This window comes from Malurus melanocephalus, unplaced genomic scaffold, assembly GCF_030028575.1.
Source record: "Malurus melanocephalus ecotype Western Australia unplaced genomic scaffold, MMel_1.1 scaffold_2, whole genome shotgun sequence".
Classification (NCBI taxonomy): Eukaryota; Metazoa; Chordata; class Aves; order Passeriformes; family Maluridae; genus Malurus; species Malurus melanocephalus.
This window is the reverse complement of record NW_026623234.1, coordinates 1,387,087-1,408,149: the sequence shown is the minus strand read 5'-3', so window position 1 is coordinate 1,408,149 and position 21,063 is coordinate 1,387,087. Positions and strand designations below refer to the sequence as shown.

At 50.0% G+C, this 21,063-nt stretch overlaps 1 protein-coding gene across 3 annotated transcripts in view; it reads left to right on the top strand.

The window, feature by feature from the left end:
* Window positions 1–586: 586 nt before the first annotated feature.
* Window positions 587–21,063, top strand: part of ALX4 (ALX homeobox 4) — a 40,598-nt gene continuing 20,121 nt past the window's right edge. Inside the window, exons 1-2 of one of the 3 annotated variants that reach the window (XM_057364248.1) lie at window positions 587–797; window positions 1,730–2,128. In XM_057364248.1, the coding sequence (XP_057220231.1) occupies window positions 1,732–2,128 (397 nt within the window). In that variant the 5' untranslated portion in view covers window positions 587–797; window positions 1,730–1,731. Of the gene's footprint in view, window positions 798–1,729; window positions 2,129–6,055; window positions 6,605–6,744; window positions 6,905–21,063 lie in introns of those variants that run through there. The other 2 variants (XM_057364266.1, XM_057364257.1) reach the window with 2 other exon arrangements.

Genomic DNA, 21,063 nt, shown 5'->3' with positions numbered 1-21,063 from the left:
GGAAGCCACACGGGAGAAGGGAGGACACATGGCCCGGGTGCCGGGGGGAGCCCAGAAAAGCCGCCGATGTCCCCGCTCCCCGGCCGCTGCCGGCTCCGTTGCGGCCCGCGTTCCCGAAGGGGTTAAGGCTCTTCTTGTCTTCCCTTTCCGTTACTCTTTTTTCCTTTTATTTCGTTAAATTTTTCTTTTCTTTTCTTTTCTTTTCTTTTCTTTTCTTTTCTTTTCTTTTCTTTTCTTTTCTTTTCTTTTCTTTTCTTTTCTTTTCTTTTTTTCTTTTCTTTTCTTTTCTTTTCTTTTCTTTTCTTTTCTTTTCTTTTCTTTTCTTTTCTTTTCTTTTCTTTTCTTTTCTTTTCATTTTTTCTTTTCTTTTCATTTTTTCTTTTCTTTTTCTTTTTCTTTTCTTCCAAAGAACTGTGGGTTTAGTTTGCGTAATATCTTTATTACCGAAAACTTCAAGGTAAGTGAGCAATAGAAACCAGATGTGGGGACGGGAGGAAGGCAGGGTAAGAGTAAGAAAGGGGTAGCAGGAGTTAACCGGGGGAGGAGGGGAATCAGGTTGAATGGGGGGGGGAGGGAAGAGGACGAAAGGTGAGTATTGATTTATTTTTAAGCTCTTTCTGGGTTGTAATTGACCCCTCAAACCAAAAAGGACTCCTGCCAGCCTCTGTCCCTTTGCAAGTCACCTCTGGCAACCCCAGAAGTTTGGTCCTATTCTGTGTGCTTGGTTAAACTCCGTCCCCGCTGCCCTCCCGTTTGGATCCAGTAGTTTTACACCTGGAGAGAGCACGTTTTTAGAGGTAAATAAATAATGACCATCATAAACGTGCCGCGAGACCCGACGGAGAGCTCGCCTGGCTCTGCGCGGGGCGATCGCGGCACCGCCGTGTCACGGTAGAGAAACGGCTCACCGGAGCTCTGGGAGAGCTTTCGGCCCTGAAGGGGTTAACGGGAGGGGGGAGACTTAGAGGCAGATAGCTGCGGAGAAAATCCGTACTGCCTTTAATAGAGAGGAGGGGGTCGCAGAGGCGAGGGCCCCCACAGTTGGGGCAGTGAGCAGCGGAGGGAGCCGGAGTGAACGGAGCGTGTCACGACCATTAAATCGTCCCCGGCGCTTCTGCCGGCGCGGATCCCGCTCTCATCCGTTCGTGGCGTTTATGTCATCTGCTTGATTTTCTGGGTTTTAATCATAGAAACTWTCGGCGCTGGTTTGKKTTTTTTTGGTGCGATTTTGGGGGGTTTTTTTKGTTTKKTTTTTTTTKTKTTTTTTTTTTTTTTAACGCAAAAGATATGACCTCCACCCTCCCTCTGCTTCCACACTCCCCCATACATACACACACTCACACACACCCCTTCCTGGGCCCCCTCCCCTCCACTGTCATCATCTACATATTAATTGGGGGAGAGGTCTCCCTCTCTCTCTTCTTTTTTTTCTTTTTTTCCCTATGTGGTGGGGGGGAAAGTGCAGAGAAGAGCCTCTTTAGAGTGTAGTTTGGAGGGAGACACGGAGGGCAAGCGTATGAGAAAGGGAGGGAGGGAAAGAAAAAGACCCCTTTTACTGTGCGAGAACTTAAGGGGGTTTGGAGATCTGGTCAGCTTTCACGAACATCTGAATCCTCTTAGAGCTCCCCGGCCCAGCTGTGAGTGTGTGTCTATGCGAGAGGGAGAGGGAAAGAGTGGTTCCTGGTGCCCCTCCAAGCGCATTAAGGACACTCGGGCCTTTTAATTTTAGGAATGAATGCTGATACTTGTGTTTCTTATTGTGATCCGGCTGCCATGGATTCCTACTACAACGCAGCCTCCCAGGACACAGAAGGCTCCTCGCCTTTTAGGGCATTTCAAGCAAGTGACAAGTTCAGCCCTACTTTCCTGGCCAGCAAAGGACAAGGCTTTGGTGACAGCAGCACTAAGTGCCGGAGCCGCTACAGCCAGCAGGAATGTCAGTCCCTGGATGGCAGCGTGCAGGCTCCCGGCTCTGCCGGGGCTACGGCCTCCTTTAACAAATACCCTCCGCAGCAGCAGCCGCCGCACCTCTACATGCAGCGAGGCCCCTGCAAAACCCCCCCGGACAGCAACATCAAGCTGCAAGAGAGCAGCGGCCACAACGGAGCCCTGCAGGTCTCCTGTTACGGTGAGTCCCTGGCGTGCGGCGGGGAAATAAAGTGGAGGTGAAACCGGAGAGAGACTCCTGGGCCTGGAAAGGGCCTCCCGGGGACGTGGGGGGTGGCCGCCTGGCAGGACAAGCCCTACTGGGGTCAAGGAGACCTTGCCCGGCTCCGGCGCGCAGCCCCCTCTCGCCGCAGCGGGGGCCGCCGTGCCCCGCGAGTATCTTCACTGCCGGTCGCGTCCGGAGCCCGCGATGCCCGCGGGAAGCCGCCCTTCCCCCGTGTCCCTCTTCGCGGGGATCTTAATCGTAATTTCGGAATGCGATGCGCTCCCGCAAAGCGTTAGCTCTTGAGCGGTGAGGGGAACTCCGCCGAAAAAGGGACAGAAACAGCGGAGAGCAAGGCTGTGCAATGTGCACTCCGCGGGGACCATTTTCCACAGAGAGAATTACTGGAAAATTTCACCGAAATCACCACTTTTCGCGGTAACGGCCTCTCCTGCCTCTCACTTTCTCCCCTAATTGCCACTCCCCTAATTGATTTCTGCCCGGCTGCAGATAACCCCCTCGCATCCCCTGCGCGGGTCATTAGCGGCAATTAAGACACTCCCTCGCGCTGGCGCTCGACAGCACAGCCGGGAACGGGGGCGCTTCTCATGGCGCTTCCGAGCGTGGCTTTAAAAGGCTTCTTCGGGAGGTTTCCGCTGTATCGGGGCAGCAAGGGAAAAACAAAACAAATAAACAAACGACCCCCMGTAAAAACAAACAAACAGAAAAATTCGACAACGAAACAAATAAACCCCCCTAATCAGCTTTCTCGAGAAGAGAAAGTGGAAATGTAAGCTCTTCCTTTCCCTCCCGGTGATCTCTGTGTGGGCAGAGGGGCTGCCCCGGCCTAGATTCAGCGCGTCGCCGCTGACGGGGTCCCATCCCCGATGCGTCAGTCCCAAAGGCCGGGATAGCTGTAGGACAGCGTGTCCAGGSAGATCATAAGAAGGGAAGCGACTACAGAGTGGGGACACAGGGAAGGTGGAAGAGGTCCTGATCAGGCCAGTAATCCCATTTCTAGGCTCTCGCCGTCATTTGAGCACACTTTGCTCTCTTTACTTACCCTTTTCCCCTGTTTCTGGATTACAAGGGCGCCTTTCCTTCGCCCGACTCCCAAACCCCGGCGTGCCAGGTGCCGTCCCTCGCCCCCTCTTTGCAGGATCCAGGTCCACAGCCCCAGTTTCCCTACACACAGGTGACCCCCTTCACGGATAAAGGACATTAAGTCCTCTCCATCCAGACGTGCCCGGGAACGGCAGGCATAACCCAGCTMCGCTGCGCCCTTCGACGGGCTCCTGCCCCGACCCGCACGGGTCCTTCTCGTACCCTGTGKCACAACCACCCTCCCGCGGTATCTCCTCACCGGGCCACGGAGCGGCATGAGGGCTCTCTTGGAGGGAGGGCTGCTTTCGCGTTTTTTTTCTGGCCAGAACTGGGGCTTTGACCCCCTCCTATGCTCCCTCTCTTCCTCTGCCCTTTTCCCGWGGCCGAACAACCCGCACCAGCTTCAGGCCCGCTCCGCATCCGAGGAGGCCTTCTGGGGCCAGCCAGAGGAAAGGACGCGGTGGCACCGGGGAACCCCGAGAGGTTGCGGCCCGTGCGGGAGGAAACCGGTCCCCGTTTCCTCCCGGAATGGGATCGCAGGGGAGCCCCCCGTGCCTTCCCGGCCGCCCCGACATCCTCTCTCTTGTTAACCGGCTCTCTTGTTTTCTTAGGTCGCAAAGCCCAGGGCGCCGGCATAGCCTGTGATGACACATTGCARCCCCTCGGTAGAACCACACGAGTTTATTGCCCTCCTAACACCGGGGTTCCCCTGGTTTATTTTCAAGAGGGGCTCGGGGTTCTCCTTCAGTGGGAGCCCCGCGGCGGCGGCGGGTGGCCGGGCCCGGCCCAGACCRCGCTCCTTGTGAGCCCCTTGTGATGTGGCTGGGGACGGTGGGCTGTAATGAGAGACACATGGTTCGGCAAGGATAATTAATAGCAAYAGTGATAATAATGGTGCTTAATGGTTGAAGAGAGAGACTCGCTAATAACAGACAGATCCGGGTTTCACGGAGCGACTGCAACATCCGTAGGCGCCTCTCCGCCTTTTCCTAAACCGCGAGACCACCGCGCCGCTCCCAGGAGTTGTGTCCCGGGAGCCCCGCGACGGGCTGAAGGGACGGGGAGACCTCCGAGTCGGGGTAAATGCCCTCGGCGTGGCTGAGCGCGGGGGAAGAGAAAGCCGTCCTCGCTCTGCAGCGGGCACACGGGCAGCCAGCGCGCACACGGGGCTCAAAGCGGGTGAGGGGAGATACCGGAGGGGTGTGCTCGGGGAGCSGGGGACAGGCGGCTGTCCCACTGCCTCCCGCCGAGACCCCGCTGCAGCTGCGGTGCTGGTACCGCAGAGGTGAAGGGGCGCGGCGGGAGCTTCCCGCGTCCTCCCTTGTCAGGGTCTGAGCAGGATGCTGGCGTGGCGGGGCGCCGTAACTGTAAACCCCTCAATTTAAAAAACAACAAAACCCCAAAAGAAGAGGGGGAAAAAACCCCAACCCAGCAAAAGGCAAGCCGAGGCCAACCAGCAAGCAGGCTCTCCTCGGGCGGCCGGCTTTCCCTGCGCTCATCCCTGTGGCGGGCCCGTCGCCCGGCCCGGAGCGGCCGAGGGTTGGAGCGGAGGCCTGGCCGGCGGGGCACTGCGGGCACGACACACACTGCGTGCCGGAGGGACAGGGTGTCCCCTCCTTTTTTAGTTGTTTCATTTTATTTTATTTCTTTAATAAACAAATCTTTTTGAGTTATAAAAAGCCCGAGCCTGCCATCTATTGCTCTCGGCTTCTATTTCTAGATCTAAGACCTTCCACTGCATTGTACGGATAAATATAGGCCAGGGAGAGCTGCGGCCGTAAATACGCTTAGGACACGGACGGCAATCGTCGGAACGCTTCCAGCCCGCCTTCTGGCAGGGACATTGGCACCGGCCGGCCCTGGCGCTCGGCCGGGCTCCCCGCGGTCCCCTCGCAGTGGTGGCTGCCGGCCTGGCCCCAGGCGGTGCCCGGCAGGGCTCCTCCAGCCCGGAGCCTGCTGTCCGTGCTTGCGGCGGGMCGGCAGCCTCGCACTGCTCCTCCGCCTTCCCCACCAGGAATAGGGGTACGGGATATTCGCACGGGCGGTTGAAGCCGAGTTTTTAGGTAAAAGTCATGGAATCATAGAATCATCAAGGTCAGAAGAGACCTTCAAGATCATCTAGTCCTCAGAACAGGTTATGTATCTTGGCTTAGGAGGGGAAAAAGCTTTCGAATGATTTATGTGCTGTAGTAATCTGACTTGCTATTTCTACTGCGTGGAGCTKAAGTAAGTTGTATTTCTTAAAACATATGCATTCACATACCTCTATACACACAGAAGTCTATACGTATATTGCTGTCTAGAAATACCGGCTGAAATAAAGTCCTTTGGGGAGAGAAGGCGAATGTGATGGGGATATTTGCTCAAAGATAACAGGAGAAAGGAAACGGCTTTCTCTGACAGAGGAAATTCTTTAAGTACCGCGTTATGCAAATAACGACCATTTCTTTTATTTAGCGAGCAAATGAAAATCGCAGCCGTAAGTGCGTTATTATTAAAGTACAGAAAGCCACTGCTGTAGGAATCGGAGGCTCGCTGCGCGCTTTTTAAATTGACACTTTTAATGGACTTCTCCTCCTCCTSCTTCCCTGATGTAATGTAAGCTGCAGGCACGGCAGGAACGAGCTCGCTGGCGGTCCCTCTCCGCCTCCCGCGAGAGACCGCTCTCTGCCAGGCGCTCGGTGCTCCCCGCGGCGCCGCGCACAGTCCCCGCCGATGTTCAAGGGCTCCGCGGAGTTCGCCGTGAGCCGGGGAGGGCCGGCGGCTTCTGCCCCTTCCTTCCCCTGGCTTCCACCGCAGCCCCTCGCCCGCAGCGGAACGGGGCAGCGGGAGCCGTGCGCTCCCCTCGGCACTCCTGCAGGGCTCCCCCAGCCCGGGCGATGCCGTGTTCCSGCACGGGGGTCCGGGCCGTCCCGCRGAGGATCTCCGCAGGAACCGCTCTGTCAGGAGGGGGATGGCGGTGCCTGTCCCTCGCCCGCCGCGGGCCCGGGGTGCTGAGGGCTTTGGGAGGGGTGTCCCGAGCTGCGGCGGCCATTCGGTCCTGCCTCCCTTCCCTCTCCCCGCGGCTTTGATCTCGGCTCCTGACTCCTGCCCGGATCCTTCGCCGGGGCTCAGAGCGCAGGCGGGGAGRCAGGCGGGGTGCTCGGGCTGCCCCCGCACCTCTCTCCGCCGGGGTGGGGAATGCTGCTGCCCCGATCCCCGCGGGGGGCAACAAAGGGCTATAAAGGGGACAAGCGAGCGGGAGGCACTCGCGAGTGGGGAAGCGGGGAAAGGGGACAAGGGGGGGCGCGATCCAAGCTGGCATCAGGGAGCAGGAGGCGGCAAGCGGAGCCAGGAGGGCGGGGAGGCGAGGTGAGCTTCGGGGAGCGGGGCGGCAGAGCCGGCCCTTCCCTCCCGCTGATGTGGGACCGGCTGCCCGGCSAGGCTCGGCCGCCGGCTCCCGGCGTGCTGCTGACGCCGCCCTGGCAATAGCCCTCTCTTTTCCACAATAGGGCCACCAGATCTGCCATTCAAGGGTTCCGGCACCCTCCCAGGGAGGGGAGGGAGCTCTCGCCAGGAGTTTGGCTAAGCCTCTGTTTGAACAGACACTTGGAGGTGCGGGATCTCCTCCGCGGAAACCTGCGGGATTTCCTCAGGGAGCCAGACGCGAAGGTAGGGCTCACGTTCCTTACCCCTAGGGCCGCGCAGGAAGGTTTATTCGCGGCTCTTTCCAGAAGGTGTTTTGCACTTCTCTTGAATTGGACGGTAGATCTGGCTGGAGGCTTTTATAGGATTCCTGACCCGAGCTGTTTATAACACTCATATGTCAAAGGAGCGGGAGACTCCCTCCCCCTGTATCCCTGCCGCTCCCTCCTTGCAGGAAGATTTCTTTTCGCACTAGAGCTGTTTATTTTCGACTTGTCCGCTGCCGATTGGAATTAACTCTGCTTTAGCCCTACACTTCAGCAGCTCACGCCTGTAAACCCAGCAGGACGTTACCAGCGACAAGAAGGTGCGGAAAGAGAGTGAAAGAGTCTTAAAACTTTTACTAGTCTTAATTGTTTTGAAAGCAACACAGAGTGAAGCARACGAGAAAAATACTGATGGAGAGAGAGATTTGGAGATGCTTATTTGAGAGCGATTTTTCCTAAGGGTTTGGTGTAGGAGTCCTATTAACAATATATGCTGATGCCAGATAGCGCAAATGAGCTGTGTGTGTGTTATCTGGAGCTGCAGGCTGTTTATTTTGTGCAGCCTTTTGAGTGTACATTCAGTGTGGTTGCATGACTAACTGGCTGGAGTGATTCACCGGCTGCTTTATGGGTGACTGCTCAAAACAAGTTGTGAATCAAAAGAGATTTCTTTGGCTGTGGTTTCTAACCTCCCAAGTGAAATGCACCCACGGTTTAAGGGGAGCTCATGTGCAGAATTCAGTCCCTCAGATCTTGAAGATTTATTCATTTTCCAAGTCCTGCGTTCAAAGACATGATGAGTTTCCCTTGTAAGAGTGAGGTGGTGTCTGAGAGGCTCAGAGCCAAAGACGTTCTGCTGTAAAGGACATCTCCAGACCGGTCCATTCGGTCACCCTAGTTCCTGGCCCTTTAGCCAGTTTTGTTCCCTGGAGTCTTTAAGATGCTTTGTTATTTGTTCAGGGCATTTTTGTAGCTGTAGCAGTTCTCAGGTAAAAAGTGTGATGTGTCTTGGGGCAGTATTAGGCTTTTCTTCTCATTTTACAGCTGGAAAAACAAATTGACACTTGTAACAGCCGAGTGTCTTGTGCAAGGTGAAGCTGTGGCCACTCAGTGGCATCAGTGTGACCTTTGCAGGGCCGTGGCTCCAGCCGAAGGAGGCACTCAGCTGGCTAGAGAAGGAGCCACTGCTGGAGTCAGAAACACACAGCGTAGAGGTGCCGTGTGTGATTTCGTAGGGGCTTTAACTCAGGTTTCCTGTCAGTCATGTCTTTATGCTGCGCAGGAAGCTGTAAGCAATCGGTGTGTCCCCACATGCTCAGGTTCCTCAGTGTGTAAAATAGGCTCGACCTGCCAATCCACGTTAATGGTCTAATCTTTTAAGAACAATTCATCAGCGTAGGCAACCTATATCGGCCACCACGAGTTATGAGCTGTGCTTTTCAGAAAATGCTGAGCAATCCCTGCCCCAAAAGTCATATGTTTCCGAGGTATTCCTCCTACACATCAGAAAAAATCCCCCTCCCATCTCAGTTGTTAATCAGGTTGGAAAGCACAGGTCTAATATCTTTATGTAGATAGATTTTTAAAAGGAAAAGAGAGATACTCCTCGATTAGGAGAAGCCTGAATAGTAATGCAGCCAATATAGGACTCCTGTGACTTGACAAACATTTTCTAAGAGACAGTTGAGAATATTTCATGCTATTAACATGTAGCAATTTATTATAGTTATGTGTGTCTCAGCAGCCTCAACTGGTAAAGGAAAGTTCATAAGTAAAGGAGGRAAGCTACTTACATGTATTAAATAAATGGCCTTCTCTTTATTTTCTGTGTAAGTTCAGGTGTATAATGTTATTATACATACCGGTGAATCTGTTTGGCCACATTTTTCATTCATGCTTGCAAATCATCTTCATATTTTGACTGTCACATAAGTAGACACAATGAGAAAGACCAGTTGTGATCACCTTAATGCTTTTAAGGTAATTTTTTGGTCAAAAAGAGAGATCAGTGAAAAATAGGGGAAAAGGATGGAGTGAGGAAGGAACAGAGATTAATGAGAAGAGGCAGGGAAAGAAGAAGAGGAGATGTGTTGGACGGGCAAAAAGCAGTGACAGGCTCAGCACTATTATGGAATGGTCTGCAACTGATTTTATGAACTATCTAAGGATGAACCCACCAGCATCAAATTCTTTATATCTCACTYGAGAATAGCTGTGATTCAATGTTTAGTAGTTGCTGTCTTCAGGTCCCAGCAGGATTTAGTCATGACAAACTGGTGTGCCATGAGCCATGGTCTCTCACCTGCACTGATTGAAGACCATTGCATTACCCAACTCAACACTAAATGTCTATTTAAGTCTATTTGTATCTGATAATTTTTTTTAAATGAAAATGCAGWTTATATTTTCACATTTAATCTGCTTACTGGAAACAGATGGGTGAATCAGTATTATTTCTAAATATATTCTTTATTAGCAAGAACAGTGTTCATTAGCTGTAAGGCAGTGGGTAAGCTGGTGGTGGAGCCTGAAAGGTAAGCTGGTTTACTCACCGTGCTGCACGCTGAGCCTCAGTGCCAACTCTGTGGGGTTTTTGAAGGTAACAGCTGCCTTTATTCAGCAGTAGCCTGAAAGCCCTACAAAACCAAAGGGCAGGGAGTAAACAGCATCAGGGCTCATCAGAGAAGCGCTATCAATAGGGAATGAGGAAACTGAGGAACAGAACAAATGTTTTGGGCAGACTGGTGTCTGGGGGAAATAAAATAAACTTGTAAGGTCTCAATATCAGATTGCTGTTGTTCTCTATCTGGGCTCTGTGCACAACCACTGCTGTCTAAAAGAAATATTTTGTGTCTCATTGGTTCCTTCCTGTAGCAGAAGCAGTCCCTTTGAGACTTTGGATATGACTGACTGCTTCTCTGGGGAGCTGTGACATCGGTTTTGGGTCGGATGGAGTTCTCTAAAAGGGAAATGGGGAACTTTATTCATTATTTTGATGCAAGAGAGATCAGATAACAAAAGTGCTTGCAGATAACTAATCTATTTAAGAGCAGCGGGAAGTGAAAGAAATTCACACCAGAATCAAATCAAAACAAACCAAAGTTGTACAGTATGCACATGGAAAGAGTGCAGTATCGAGAATTGTCCCAGAAAGGGTCAAAACCAGTCAGAGAATGACTCTGTTCTGACACAGTGCCCAGAGAGATCTGAAGGCCCATCTGCAAGACCATGACTCTGCGAGGAGTTCAGGAATGTGTGTGACACAGGCTAGAAGTTGTTTTACAAAACAAAAGAAACAAAAATATTGCTCAGCCCAAAACTTAATATAAGACCTGTGCCATAGCAAGGTTTCTGAAAGAAAAGAAAAGCATTAAAAAAGTTACACCAAAGTCTCAATGGGCTGCCAGCCTGCTGGGCATGGAGCTGGTGTCAGGCTGTCRGGTGTCCCAGTGGGAGATGGATCACCCATGAGATCACTGGCCCTTTCCAGTGTGCACAAGCCTACAGCATCTGGCTTTTCCAGCCCCAGGGATGCCACTCAAGAAATACTGCTTGGGAGGCTGATACATGTCCATTCCTACTGCAGAGCCGGCTGGAAAGAGGAACTGGGCAGAGCCTTGTTCTGCAGGGCTTGGTCCCAGGGCTTGGTCTGAGGACAAATGGTGGGACAAGGGTCAGCACTAGAGCCTAGACCACGGTGCTGGTCTCCAGTTTGAGGGGCTGTGAGACCTTTTGGAGCACCATGCAGTTCTTTTCCAGCCATCCCTGGGATGGTGCATGCCCAGACCTCTTCCTGGAGTAGAGTCAGGAGCACAGCTGTGGCAAGAACCCTGAGAGCAAGCTGAGAGCTGAGAAGCATGGCTACAGACATAACCTGGCTTATCAAGATTTGGTCTGAAGCTTCATAAGCAGATTGGAGCCAGATACCACTCTGAGCTAGACAGGACACAGCCAAATGCTAGAAGGCAAGAGGAAGAAGAACCTACCTCAGCTGGCAGACGACCTGCAGATATTTTGTGTTCCTCACATCTCCAGTGAGGACTTCCAAGATAAATAGCCAATGGACCAATTGCTAGACAGTTAGGCAGATTGTGCAGAAGGCCAGAAASACTCCACAAAGCTGTGGGATTTATGGCAGAGCTTAATATTGCATTTCAGCACTTGAACAGAAAGCTGCTGCTGGAAGAGAGGGAAGCTGGTTGCTTTATATAGGTATGAGGTCCTGTGCTATATAAAAGAATATTTCCATCCAGTTAGTACCATTTAAAGCTATTTAAAAAAGGGACTTATGAAGGATAAAAAGCAATGGGGTATTGGCTGCAACATCAAACRAGTGCAGCATCTCAGTTAACTGAAGTTCTGTTGGGGCGGGGAAATAGCCATAGTGAGGGTTGTTAAAATACATGGCTGGTCAGGACAGAGTCTCATAAAAACCTACTGAAAGGCCCAAACTCAGCTCAGGCAACAGGAAGACCTGYAGCTGCACACGCAAAGTTGGGTGATGTTGGTTTTATGTTAGAGTTGAAGCTATAACAGGGCTTTATTTGTGCCCTGGTTTGGATATTAAGTTGATGTCCAGAGAATCCTGCTCTTCCCTTGTAGCTGTTTATTAGTTTGGCTTTGTGGCTGGTTGTCCTGGAAATCCCCTTTTCCTTGGCTTTGGTGGTAAAAATTGGAGTTYTTGGTTGAAAAACCTATTTCTCTCCATTTGTCAGCAGCACACCTCAGAGGGTGGGCAATGGGAACAGCCAAGTAGCAAGACAGGGTTTTATCAGCTGTGCAATTTACAGGTATCACAGGTGCCCATTCAGGTACTGCAGCTGGTCATTGAAACCAGAGAGGAGATGATAGGAAAGTCCAAAATACAGCCCTTGACCTTGTGTGGGTCTGAGGGAAGGCAGGGGCTGAGGAAAATATTCTTGTTGGCAAAAAACGCATGCAGGATACGGGGCTGCTGGGATCCAGGAAATTGCTCAGTGTAGCCAAGGTGGGAGATGAACAAACACTGAGAACACACATCACTGAGACCTGGTCAGTCAGCACCAGGGCTTTCAGCCTGCCGTGTTCTCATTCAAAAGCATGGCTCATATGAAAGAAAGAGGTTTGGGCAATATATTTGTGGAGCCTGCCTCTGTGGGCAGGCCCTGATCTGTCTCTTTGAGCTTTCAGACAGATTTCAGACCTCATCTGTTGTCCCGGGCAGAAAAGAAGGCCAGCAAGAGCTTTGCTGTGTAATGCATTAACCGGAGGGTGCTTGTGTCTTACCATGAGCAGATAATATCTTGGGATGTGTCTCGCTAGGCTCATTTTGGTTTCCACAGTGAAAATCTGGAGGTGAAAATGGTTTTCATGTTAGCGCAGGTCCACAAAATACCGAAGTGTGGGTCTCCCATCCCCTGTGTACAGCAGCCCCACCTTTAGAGACCCAGACTGCAGATATTCCATAGGCAGCCAGTCCCTGTGGCATCCTGGTGTGCAGAGAGCCCTCTAACAGGAACCCATGGTGCTTTACAAACAGGCTGCCATGAGCTCCAGGCTGCCAATCTAAACTGAGCTGAGAGCAAGGTGAAYTGCCAAAGAGAGGCACCCTCAGCCAGGAGTAAAGAAGCAGCTCTTCCCCAAAGTCAGGGAAGGGAGCAYGGAGCTGTCAGCCTGTCTGGCCTGGCAGGGCACTGATCCTGCTCCTGGAGGCTCAGCCACAGACTCGCCAGGACTACAAAAGCTCCACATGCTCCTTGTGAGAAGAGAAAGTTACCCTGCCAGTGAAAGGAGAGCAGCCAGGCATTTTCAGGGCTGAAGCAGTTTCCATTGAACACAGCTGGGGGTGCCTGTGGGGTCGGAACAGCGCTGACACAAGACCATAGTCACCACAGACTAGTTCTGCCAGTGCCTTGTTCAAAGGACTTTTTTTTTGGGCAGATACCTCCCTCAGCAGGACAGCAAGAAAAAACTGACCCTGCATCCTTTTTTGCCTCCTTTCTTCCACAGTSTGCAGGAATGAAAACTCTCCCGTTTCATCCATAGATGTAAGTTTKCAAGAGCAGAGTTCATGGAACTAAGAGGGAGTGTTCCTCAAAAAGCCTGCTGGTGTCAAACAAGGTGTGATTGAAGAAAAGAACAACCCTACTTGGMAACCTTGTCTGCCTTTTGACCCTTTTCAGACTAGCAAGGCAAAAGCTCCCTGGTCAGGATGGGAAAGCTTAGAATTTAAAGATGAAATGTTGTACAGGAGATGGGAAAATAACACAATGTGTGACAAGCACTCGTGAGAGCTCATTATCACCAAAATACTCAAAAAGRGATTCTGATGCTTTGCTATGAAGTCTTGATGTTGTAAAATCTTTAGTCAAGCCATGAGAGAAACRGTTTTGAGGAAAATGCAGACAGATGATGGAAAATTACGACAAAGAAGTGTGATGCATTTCTTGCATGCATTGTACATCTAAAGTAGGCCCCCAAAGATGGGGAGAAACCCTACTGAGCAATGTCTCCTGAGGACCTTACTGCAATTCRTTGCTGTTGATGTTGTTGGGCCTTTGCCTGAGACAGAATCTGCCAGACAATATTTGTTGGTAGCTATGGATTTCYTTAGAAAATGACCTGAAGTTTACCCAAAAAGGAACCAAGTGGCTGTGATAGCAACCAAGCTTCTAAGGGATGAATTTTTCACCATATTTGGGGACCAAGACACAAAGAGCATGCAACAAGGCAGAGGCTTTGTTGCTGAAGTATCCCAGCAGGTTTGTCAGATGCTGAAGGCAATAGGTGGTATCCACATCCTAAAGATGGTAGGGAGGGGCAGCTTGGCTGGTGCTGAGAGGAGACAYTGGGCCAACTGCATCCACCTGGCCTGAGATCCCTCCATTTACACTGGCTGGTCCTGCTGTGCTGCTCCTCAAAGCCTTGGTGCCTGCCCCATGTCAGCACCTGAGACACCACAGTGCRCCTTGGCACCAAAACCCCACGAGTGGGCAGCTCAATCTGTCCCCACTTTACAGGAGAGTGACAAAAGGACAAGGACTGATCCAGCCCTTTGTTCTGTTGGGTTTCATGGSTTTCAGTGTACAAGGAAAGCACTGTCTGAACCCAGTTCTCCTTTTCAGACATTAGCCAGGAAACAAGTCCTAATGAGAAGTTCATAAATCTGGACTCTGCAAAAATCAAGTGCAACAGCCTAGGTTTTTCTAGAGGAAATCTGATGTGAGAATTGCCTCAGGCAATGTGAATATTCTCTGATGTAGGCATGTGTGGAGACCTGGCTGATTTCACCTCCTGTGGAGATGGAGATAATAGGAGCCTGCAGCAGATAAATCACAGTGGAGCAGTGACCACATGCATGCATTAACATGTAAGAGGCCAGTGGGTCCTGACCAAGGAGAAGTTGTGAGGCTGAGTGGGTCCTGAAGCCAAGAATACAGCTAAGGATGTTGAGTCTGGTAGAAATTAGTTCCCCRCTGGGGAAAAATAGGGAATGGCCTCATTTAGCCCACAGATTTCATTAAAACCAAAAACTTTGCCGAGAACTCCTTCCMAGGAGTTCAAAAGAAAAGGGAGCAGCAGCTGAAAGCCTGTGGTGGCATCCCAGTGGGAGCAAAGTCAATCCAAGCTCTGTGAAAATGTCCCGATAGGCAAATGCCACATGAGTATATAAACAGCTACATGGCTTTTTCCAACACTTCCTCCTGTGTGCCTGGCATGAGGTGGGTCTGGGCTCTCTGGAAGGAGGCTGAGCAGGGCGTGCTTTTGCAGGGACCCCTGACTGTGGAGAGCAAAGCAGTTTCCTTCTGTTGAATTCTGTGCCAGAAGTGCCAACACAGCAGTGTGAGCATGGGCACTGAAAGCTGCCCAAAGCACATCCCAGAGCATCCTGSCCCAGGTGGCAGTGGAAAGCAGGGGACCTGGCAGCATGGCAGTGACAGCAGTGTAGCACCACGGTTGAGGTGACCTGCTCCTCGCCCTGCTGTGTCCTGCACAAAGGGATGTTAAGCCAGACCCCCCCTTTTCCAGGCAGGCAGTTCTGCTCCTCAGCCTTCAGCTCTCCCGGCCCAGCTTTCTCCTGAGGCAAAAACCATTAGACAAAGAGATGGCACACTGACTTCCAGACTGTCCCTGGCTGCCAGTAATCTATGGAACTTCTTACTGTAGGGTCCARACATCACAATCCATCAGYTGATAGGACATGAAGCAATGTTTTRTTTTCTGTTTCTGTCAGATCATGTTCTTGATGAAGTTACAAACACCCWTGTTATTTAGTCTGTTGTGTACTGCAGTTTGAAGCAAATTGGACTGTGTGGCAGCTGTGCTATCCCTGTTTATAAACCTCAGCTTCATCAGCTGCAGGAGGTGTCAGTGGGAAGAACAATGAGRTTTAAGTGAATTCAGGAAGCTGTATCTTTGCTGTGGAAAACACAGGACAGAAGCAGTAAATACTCAGAGGGTCTCTGATTCCAAGCAAGTCTCACCACCAGCAGATACAGCCCAGGGCTGTGGTCCTTTCTTTGGGATGGAGAGTTTCCTCTAGCACTAAATCCTTGGCTCTAAAACCCTGGCTTCTTGGAAGCCACATACCCATAACTGTTTTCACTGAAGGAGTTTTGGAATCTGGAGTCCCATTATTTACATCCGACTGTATATTTTCTCCTGAGAGCCCTATAAACAAAATGAATTGCAGAAGAAATCGCACATTCCCAAACAGGCATGCTCGCCTCTCACGAAGTCTGAAAAACCCTGACCCAAATGTACTGTGAGACAGTAAATCTGAGAAGGCAGTGTGGGAAGCCCAGTCTGAGATGAGAAGGGAGGAGAAAGCAACCCACTGCAGCCCCCAGCATCTTCCCCTGCAAGTGCTCTGAGCCCAGGAGCTGGAAATGCTTTGGGGAACAGGAGGCCAGCTGGTACCCAGTGGCCCTGCTAATTCCAGGAGCCCTCTGACATTGGAAACCAAAGTGTTTGTCTATTCTTCCCAAATTTCATTCTTTCCTGAGCCTTGCAGACAGCCTTATTTCTGAAGAGCACAGGAGGACAGCTGGTGGAAAGGAGTTTTGCTTACTTTCCTCTAGGAAGCTCTGACACAGCACAAACCTTTCCGACYGGTGCTTCCCATGTGTATTGATTCCAGCCATGTCTCCTGATTTTGTATTTTATTCTCCTCTCTAGGCCATCCTGCCATCAGTCACCCCTTCCATCTGCTTTTAAGAGCTCCTGCTGCTTCCCACCCTGCTAGAAAAGGCAGCTTTTAAGCACTGAAGCTCTGCATGATGTCTCTAGGCAGGGACATTCTGAGCTGTGGTCCACGTCAGGACACAGCCACACATGTGGAGATCAGGTATCTCCCAAATCAAGGGCTCGCCTAAGGAAGTATTTTGATTGACAGGGAGCAGGAAAGATGAGATGAGGTGTGTTATATTTGCAAATTGTGAGCAAGGTATGATTTTTCGAGATCTGTCTGGGGCACAGGATTGTTGTTGGGACGATGTTTGTGAATAATCTTCAGTCAGCAGATTGTGTGTGTGTGTGAGCTGGTGCAGGGAGCAGGGATCTGAGAGGGCATCCGTGGTGGTGAGAGTAAGGTAGGGACATGGTGGATACAAATGATGAGTCTTTTTTTCCTGATTGGATGAGCACCTCTGGCAGGAGCAGGTTTCTGGGACAAATATTCCTTTTCACAAGTTCCTAGAGATGATTTCTGTAAATGTTTGCTAATGCTTACTTGACATTTGCAGTCAGTCATGTCAATATGATCCCGTCCTGGAATGTTAACTGGAAGCAAACACAAAAGTGGGCATGAACTCAGCTGATGGGGATACAGTTTTTAATTTAGGCTGATTTTCATGGTCATTATCTTTTACATAATCATGCAGTTCGGCTGAGAACCAGTGGTGCTCCAGGAGTTCTTCTCCTTCCAAGAGTCATGATTCTTTTGTTTTCTGTTAGGAAAATGTGTTACCAGAGTCACTGTTGTTTGTGTCTACTGCCTGACACTTCATCCCACAATCCTGCATCCAGTTTCTTCTAATTTAATCAAAACTTAACAATCTTGTCTAAAAGCTCCCACAGCAGTTGTTTGCCTCTGGCTGTTTTCATAATACTTTTTTTTTTTTTTTTAAGTTCTTCTGAATCAATTAAGCTGTTTCCAAGAATGTAACTAAAACTAAGCACATTTTTGTTTTCTCCATGTCAGGAAAAAATCTGATGATGACTTTTTTTCATAAATTCTGCTGCACTGTGCTGTGGAGCAAGATAATCAGATTTACAGTGGAGCTGGGCTTTGGGTAGGAAATATGCTTTGTGCCTTTCCTCTGAAATATTATCCAACAACCAGCCATAGGGACTTGTGGTTTGGACTGTCTCAGTACTGACACCTTTGATTTTCACACCTAAAGACACTGCAGATTTCTCATGTTCTGGGAGTGTTTCCAGSCAGGTGTGAACTTACTCTCATTGCAGTGGCCATTTACCCCAGTAGCTGGCCCAGACTTGCCTGGATCCAGGTAAAAAAGGGAAGCAAAGGCTGGGATAAGGGTAAGGAATTTTGATATGACAGAAACTTGTTCTGAAGACTGAGGAGTGCATTGCATTGAATGAGGGCTTAAAACTACTCGGCCAAGTCACAAAGGTATTGCACGATTCAGGGCACCTGACAGGCATCTCTGAGGCCAACAGGACCTTCTCCTCCAGGCTGCTAAAATATTAGATAGTGCTGAGAACTCTTTAAAACCCAGGTTTACATGGAGTGTCTGTTGTGTGCCTGGTGGCCCTGTCTCAGTTTTCCATCCATACAACACGAGGTTGGGCTCACCTCACCACACTCATTGTGACTCAAGCATCTCTGTGTGATCTTTCAGTGAGTGCTCTGGGAAGCCCAGAGGACACTGCTCTATAGGGTGTGGATACCATACAGTAAATAATGATCACCTTCACACGCTGGATAATGATGAGAAAATGGAGAACTGCTCACCACAGAGAGGGRTCTAGTGCATGTAATCCGGAGATCCAGAAAGCAAAAAGTATTTAGGAAAAAAAAAAAAGTAAGAGGAATGGCACAAAAGCCMCTCAGACAGTGCTCTCTCTGCTCATCCTCTTGGGTCCAGCAGACACGTTTGGTCCTGGCACTGTGTTTAACTGTGGTGCCACGCAGCCAGGAGCCGTTCCAGCTGGCAGGGACACCACACACTGTAACCATCTGCAGCCACAACAGCAACAGGGGCAAACAATTTTTTCTCACTAGAAAAAATTGGTCCCAAAGCAGCTTTGTAAAGGAATTTTAGTGGTGCAGGTGATGGTCAGAGATGCACATCTTGGCCTGGTTTGGTCACCACCGAGTACAGTGAGTGGCTGGACTCTGGTAGCTTTGGCCATCAGGGTCAAGCAGCTGGAGAGCATGTGCAGGATGGGCAGACACTGTGGGAATGTGGCTCTCCAGGCACCAACCGTCTGGAAAAAGAAGTGAAACACAGAGGTGGAGTAGAAAGTAAAGGTCAAATGCTCTTGGCTCATGCAAACCTACTTCTGGTTTGTTCAGTTGTTTTTGGGTTTTGTTTTTTTTTTTTTTTATTTAATATTTTTTTCCCCTGGTGACAATTAAATGTGTTGCAAGGTGAAGTAGTTCTCAAGTGAAATGAAATTCCTGTCTTTGACCTTGGAGTGCACAGCACTCTGAATTACTTGACAAGCACAGTTTACCCTTTGAGCAATTCATGACTCCCCTTTCTCAAGTAAGAGCACACTTTTGTGGATGTTTTCCTTGCTCAGTACTACTAATTGATTTTTTTCCCTAATAACTGTCATTTGACCTGCACTTTGGGTTCAATCCCCATATGGGCCACTCCCTCTAGACTTGGACTCAATGATCCTTGTGGGTCCCTTCCAATTCCAAATAATCTGTGAATCTGTGAATCTTGCTATTCTCAGCTCAAAATTAAAAATGTAAATTGCTGATTGTGAATACTATTTGTTGTTCATTTTCTAGAGGAATCTTAGGCACATTCATCCCATTTCCTCTTAGTGCCTCATTATCAATAAACCTTAGCCTCACTGCTTCTAGAAATCATTTTCACCCCTTTCTTTTGCRAACCATGTGTTTGGGCTCTTGCACAAATGTCTCATGAGAATAATTAGCCAGATCATGCAGTATCATTTTTACTCCTTGATAAGTTGGCAAAACTTTATTAAAAGGGGATTATTGAACAACACATAAGTTGTTTTCTTCCTTTTTTTTTTTTTTGGTGAGGAAAGCATTGCACTTAAACCATGAAGCAAGCAGTGTTTCTCATGTTTTATCAAGCACAGTGGCTTGTATCAGCTATTGGAATCATTCTAAAGACTTTGATTATCCTGGCTCCCAAAGCCAATATACCATCCCATACACCTTCTCTCTTSTCTGATATGAAGGATGTAGAGCCTAAAGTTCCAGAGGTGTCCTAAGCTGCATTTATATTTCAGAGCTGAGGAGAAATGAGGGAGAGTTTCAACACTCTCCATCAGAGGCTGCAGCAGTTTTGGCTGCTCGTGGCAAACACCGGTGGTGGACGCAGAGCCAGAGCCAGATGGAGGCAGAGCAGAACTGTTTGCTGCAGAGGCTGGAGGGGACCTACAGAGGCCAAGGGTTTATTAAACTTCAGTTTGACTGGAGCTGAAATGTGTGCCTCTGGAGCAGGGCAGCAGCGGTTCACAGAGTCCTTTCTGTAGACGTTTTATGACAGTCTTTGGGGATACATATAAGAAGACTGGGGCATTCTGAGTAATCTTTAAAAAATATTTGTTTAGACTGTGTCAGGGTCAACTGGAGTTTCCAAGCAAGCCAGTCTTAGCTGAATTTTCCTTTCTTTGCCCTTTCTCCACAGCTTTAGTGTAGACACACTGGGGTTCATGGCCAGGCCATGCAGTGCAGCTATGGCCCCTCCATAGCTCACAAGAGCTCTTGAGATCAGTGAGATCAGAGGACACTGTGCATCCCCTACATTATTCACTGCACTCATGGAGCCCAGGGATGAGTCCCTGGCTAGCAGGAGTTGCTGCTGCCACCCTCAGACCCTGCCAGKACTCTGGCCTTCTCCACCTCCATTTGCATCAGCACCTCCTCTGCAGGGGCTGCAGCACTGTGCCCACCTCATGATGAGGGTGTAGAGCTCAGGGGAAACAACTGCTGCTYTCAGGTTTGCTGTTGGTTGTGGTGTCTTCCTTCCTTGCTGGCAAGTTCCCATTTGCTTGTGCTGCTTCTTGCTTCAGTTTGGGATTTTGCTGCCCTGTTACTCTCTGCCAGTAAAAGCTGATGCCAGTCTGTTGCCCAGCCCCGGTGACTGTGCATTAGTGGGTTTGGTAGCCAGAAACCTAATTTCTTTCTGGAAWGCTTCTAAGAGCCTAGTGCTTGCAGGAATTTTCCCAGACCTAGCCAGCCTTGWGTTTTGCAATGTGCAGTTGGAATGGGAATAAATTATAGATGTTCTTCCAAGAACAGGCAGGTTTGGGAAAGATTGAAGGTTTTTCTTCCCTTGTCTGGGCCTTTCTTGACTAATCAGCTGTATAAAACTGAAGAACTGCAGAACTACTTTGCTAAGAAATCTTGCCCAAACTTTGTCTCAATCTTTAAACTCAGTACTTTCTGTGGTTCAGTGAGGTTCAGCCAACTTTGGCTGTTTTCTGCTTTTACTCAAGCTTTCCCATCACTCCTGCTTTCCAACTTCCAAGTGAAACCAGTAGCACCCAAATCCCCCTGAGATGTGCTGTGCTTGGGTTTCAATGGGGTTTCCACAGAGTCTCATCCAGACTCGAGTCCCCAGGTCCTCTCCACAGGGCACCTGGGGCCCAAATTGAGAAGTTTGGGAGCAGCTTGGGAGTGTTGGGAGGGTTTGTTTGGGCTTGCCTGACTGTCCATCTGAAGCCCAAAATGCTACACTTCAGCATAAGGATAGTCCAGGGACACTCCCATGCTGCAGTCCTTGCTGGACTAGGGCCGCAGGCTGGCTGCTGCAGCTGGCCACAGGAGCATGAGGCACTGCCCTGGCCAGGGCCCGCCAGCCATTGGCCTTGGCCTGTCACTAATTTGAACCAGGGCTCCATAATGCASACACAGCTCAGCTCCTGCCCAGCTCACTATAGAATGGCCCAAATCGCCCTCCTGCTGCCCTTCTTCTCTGCTGG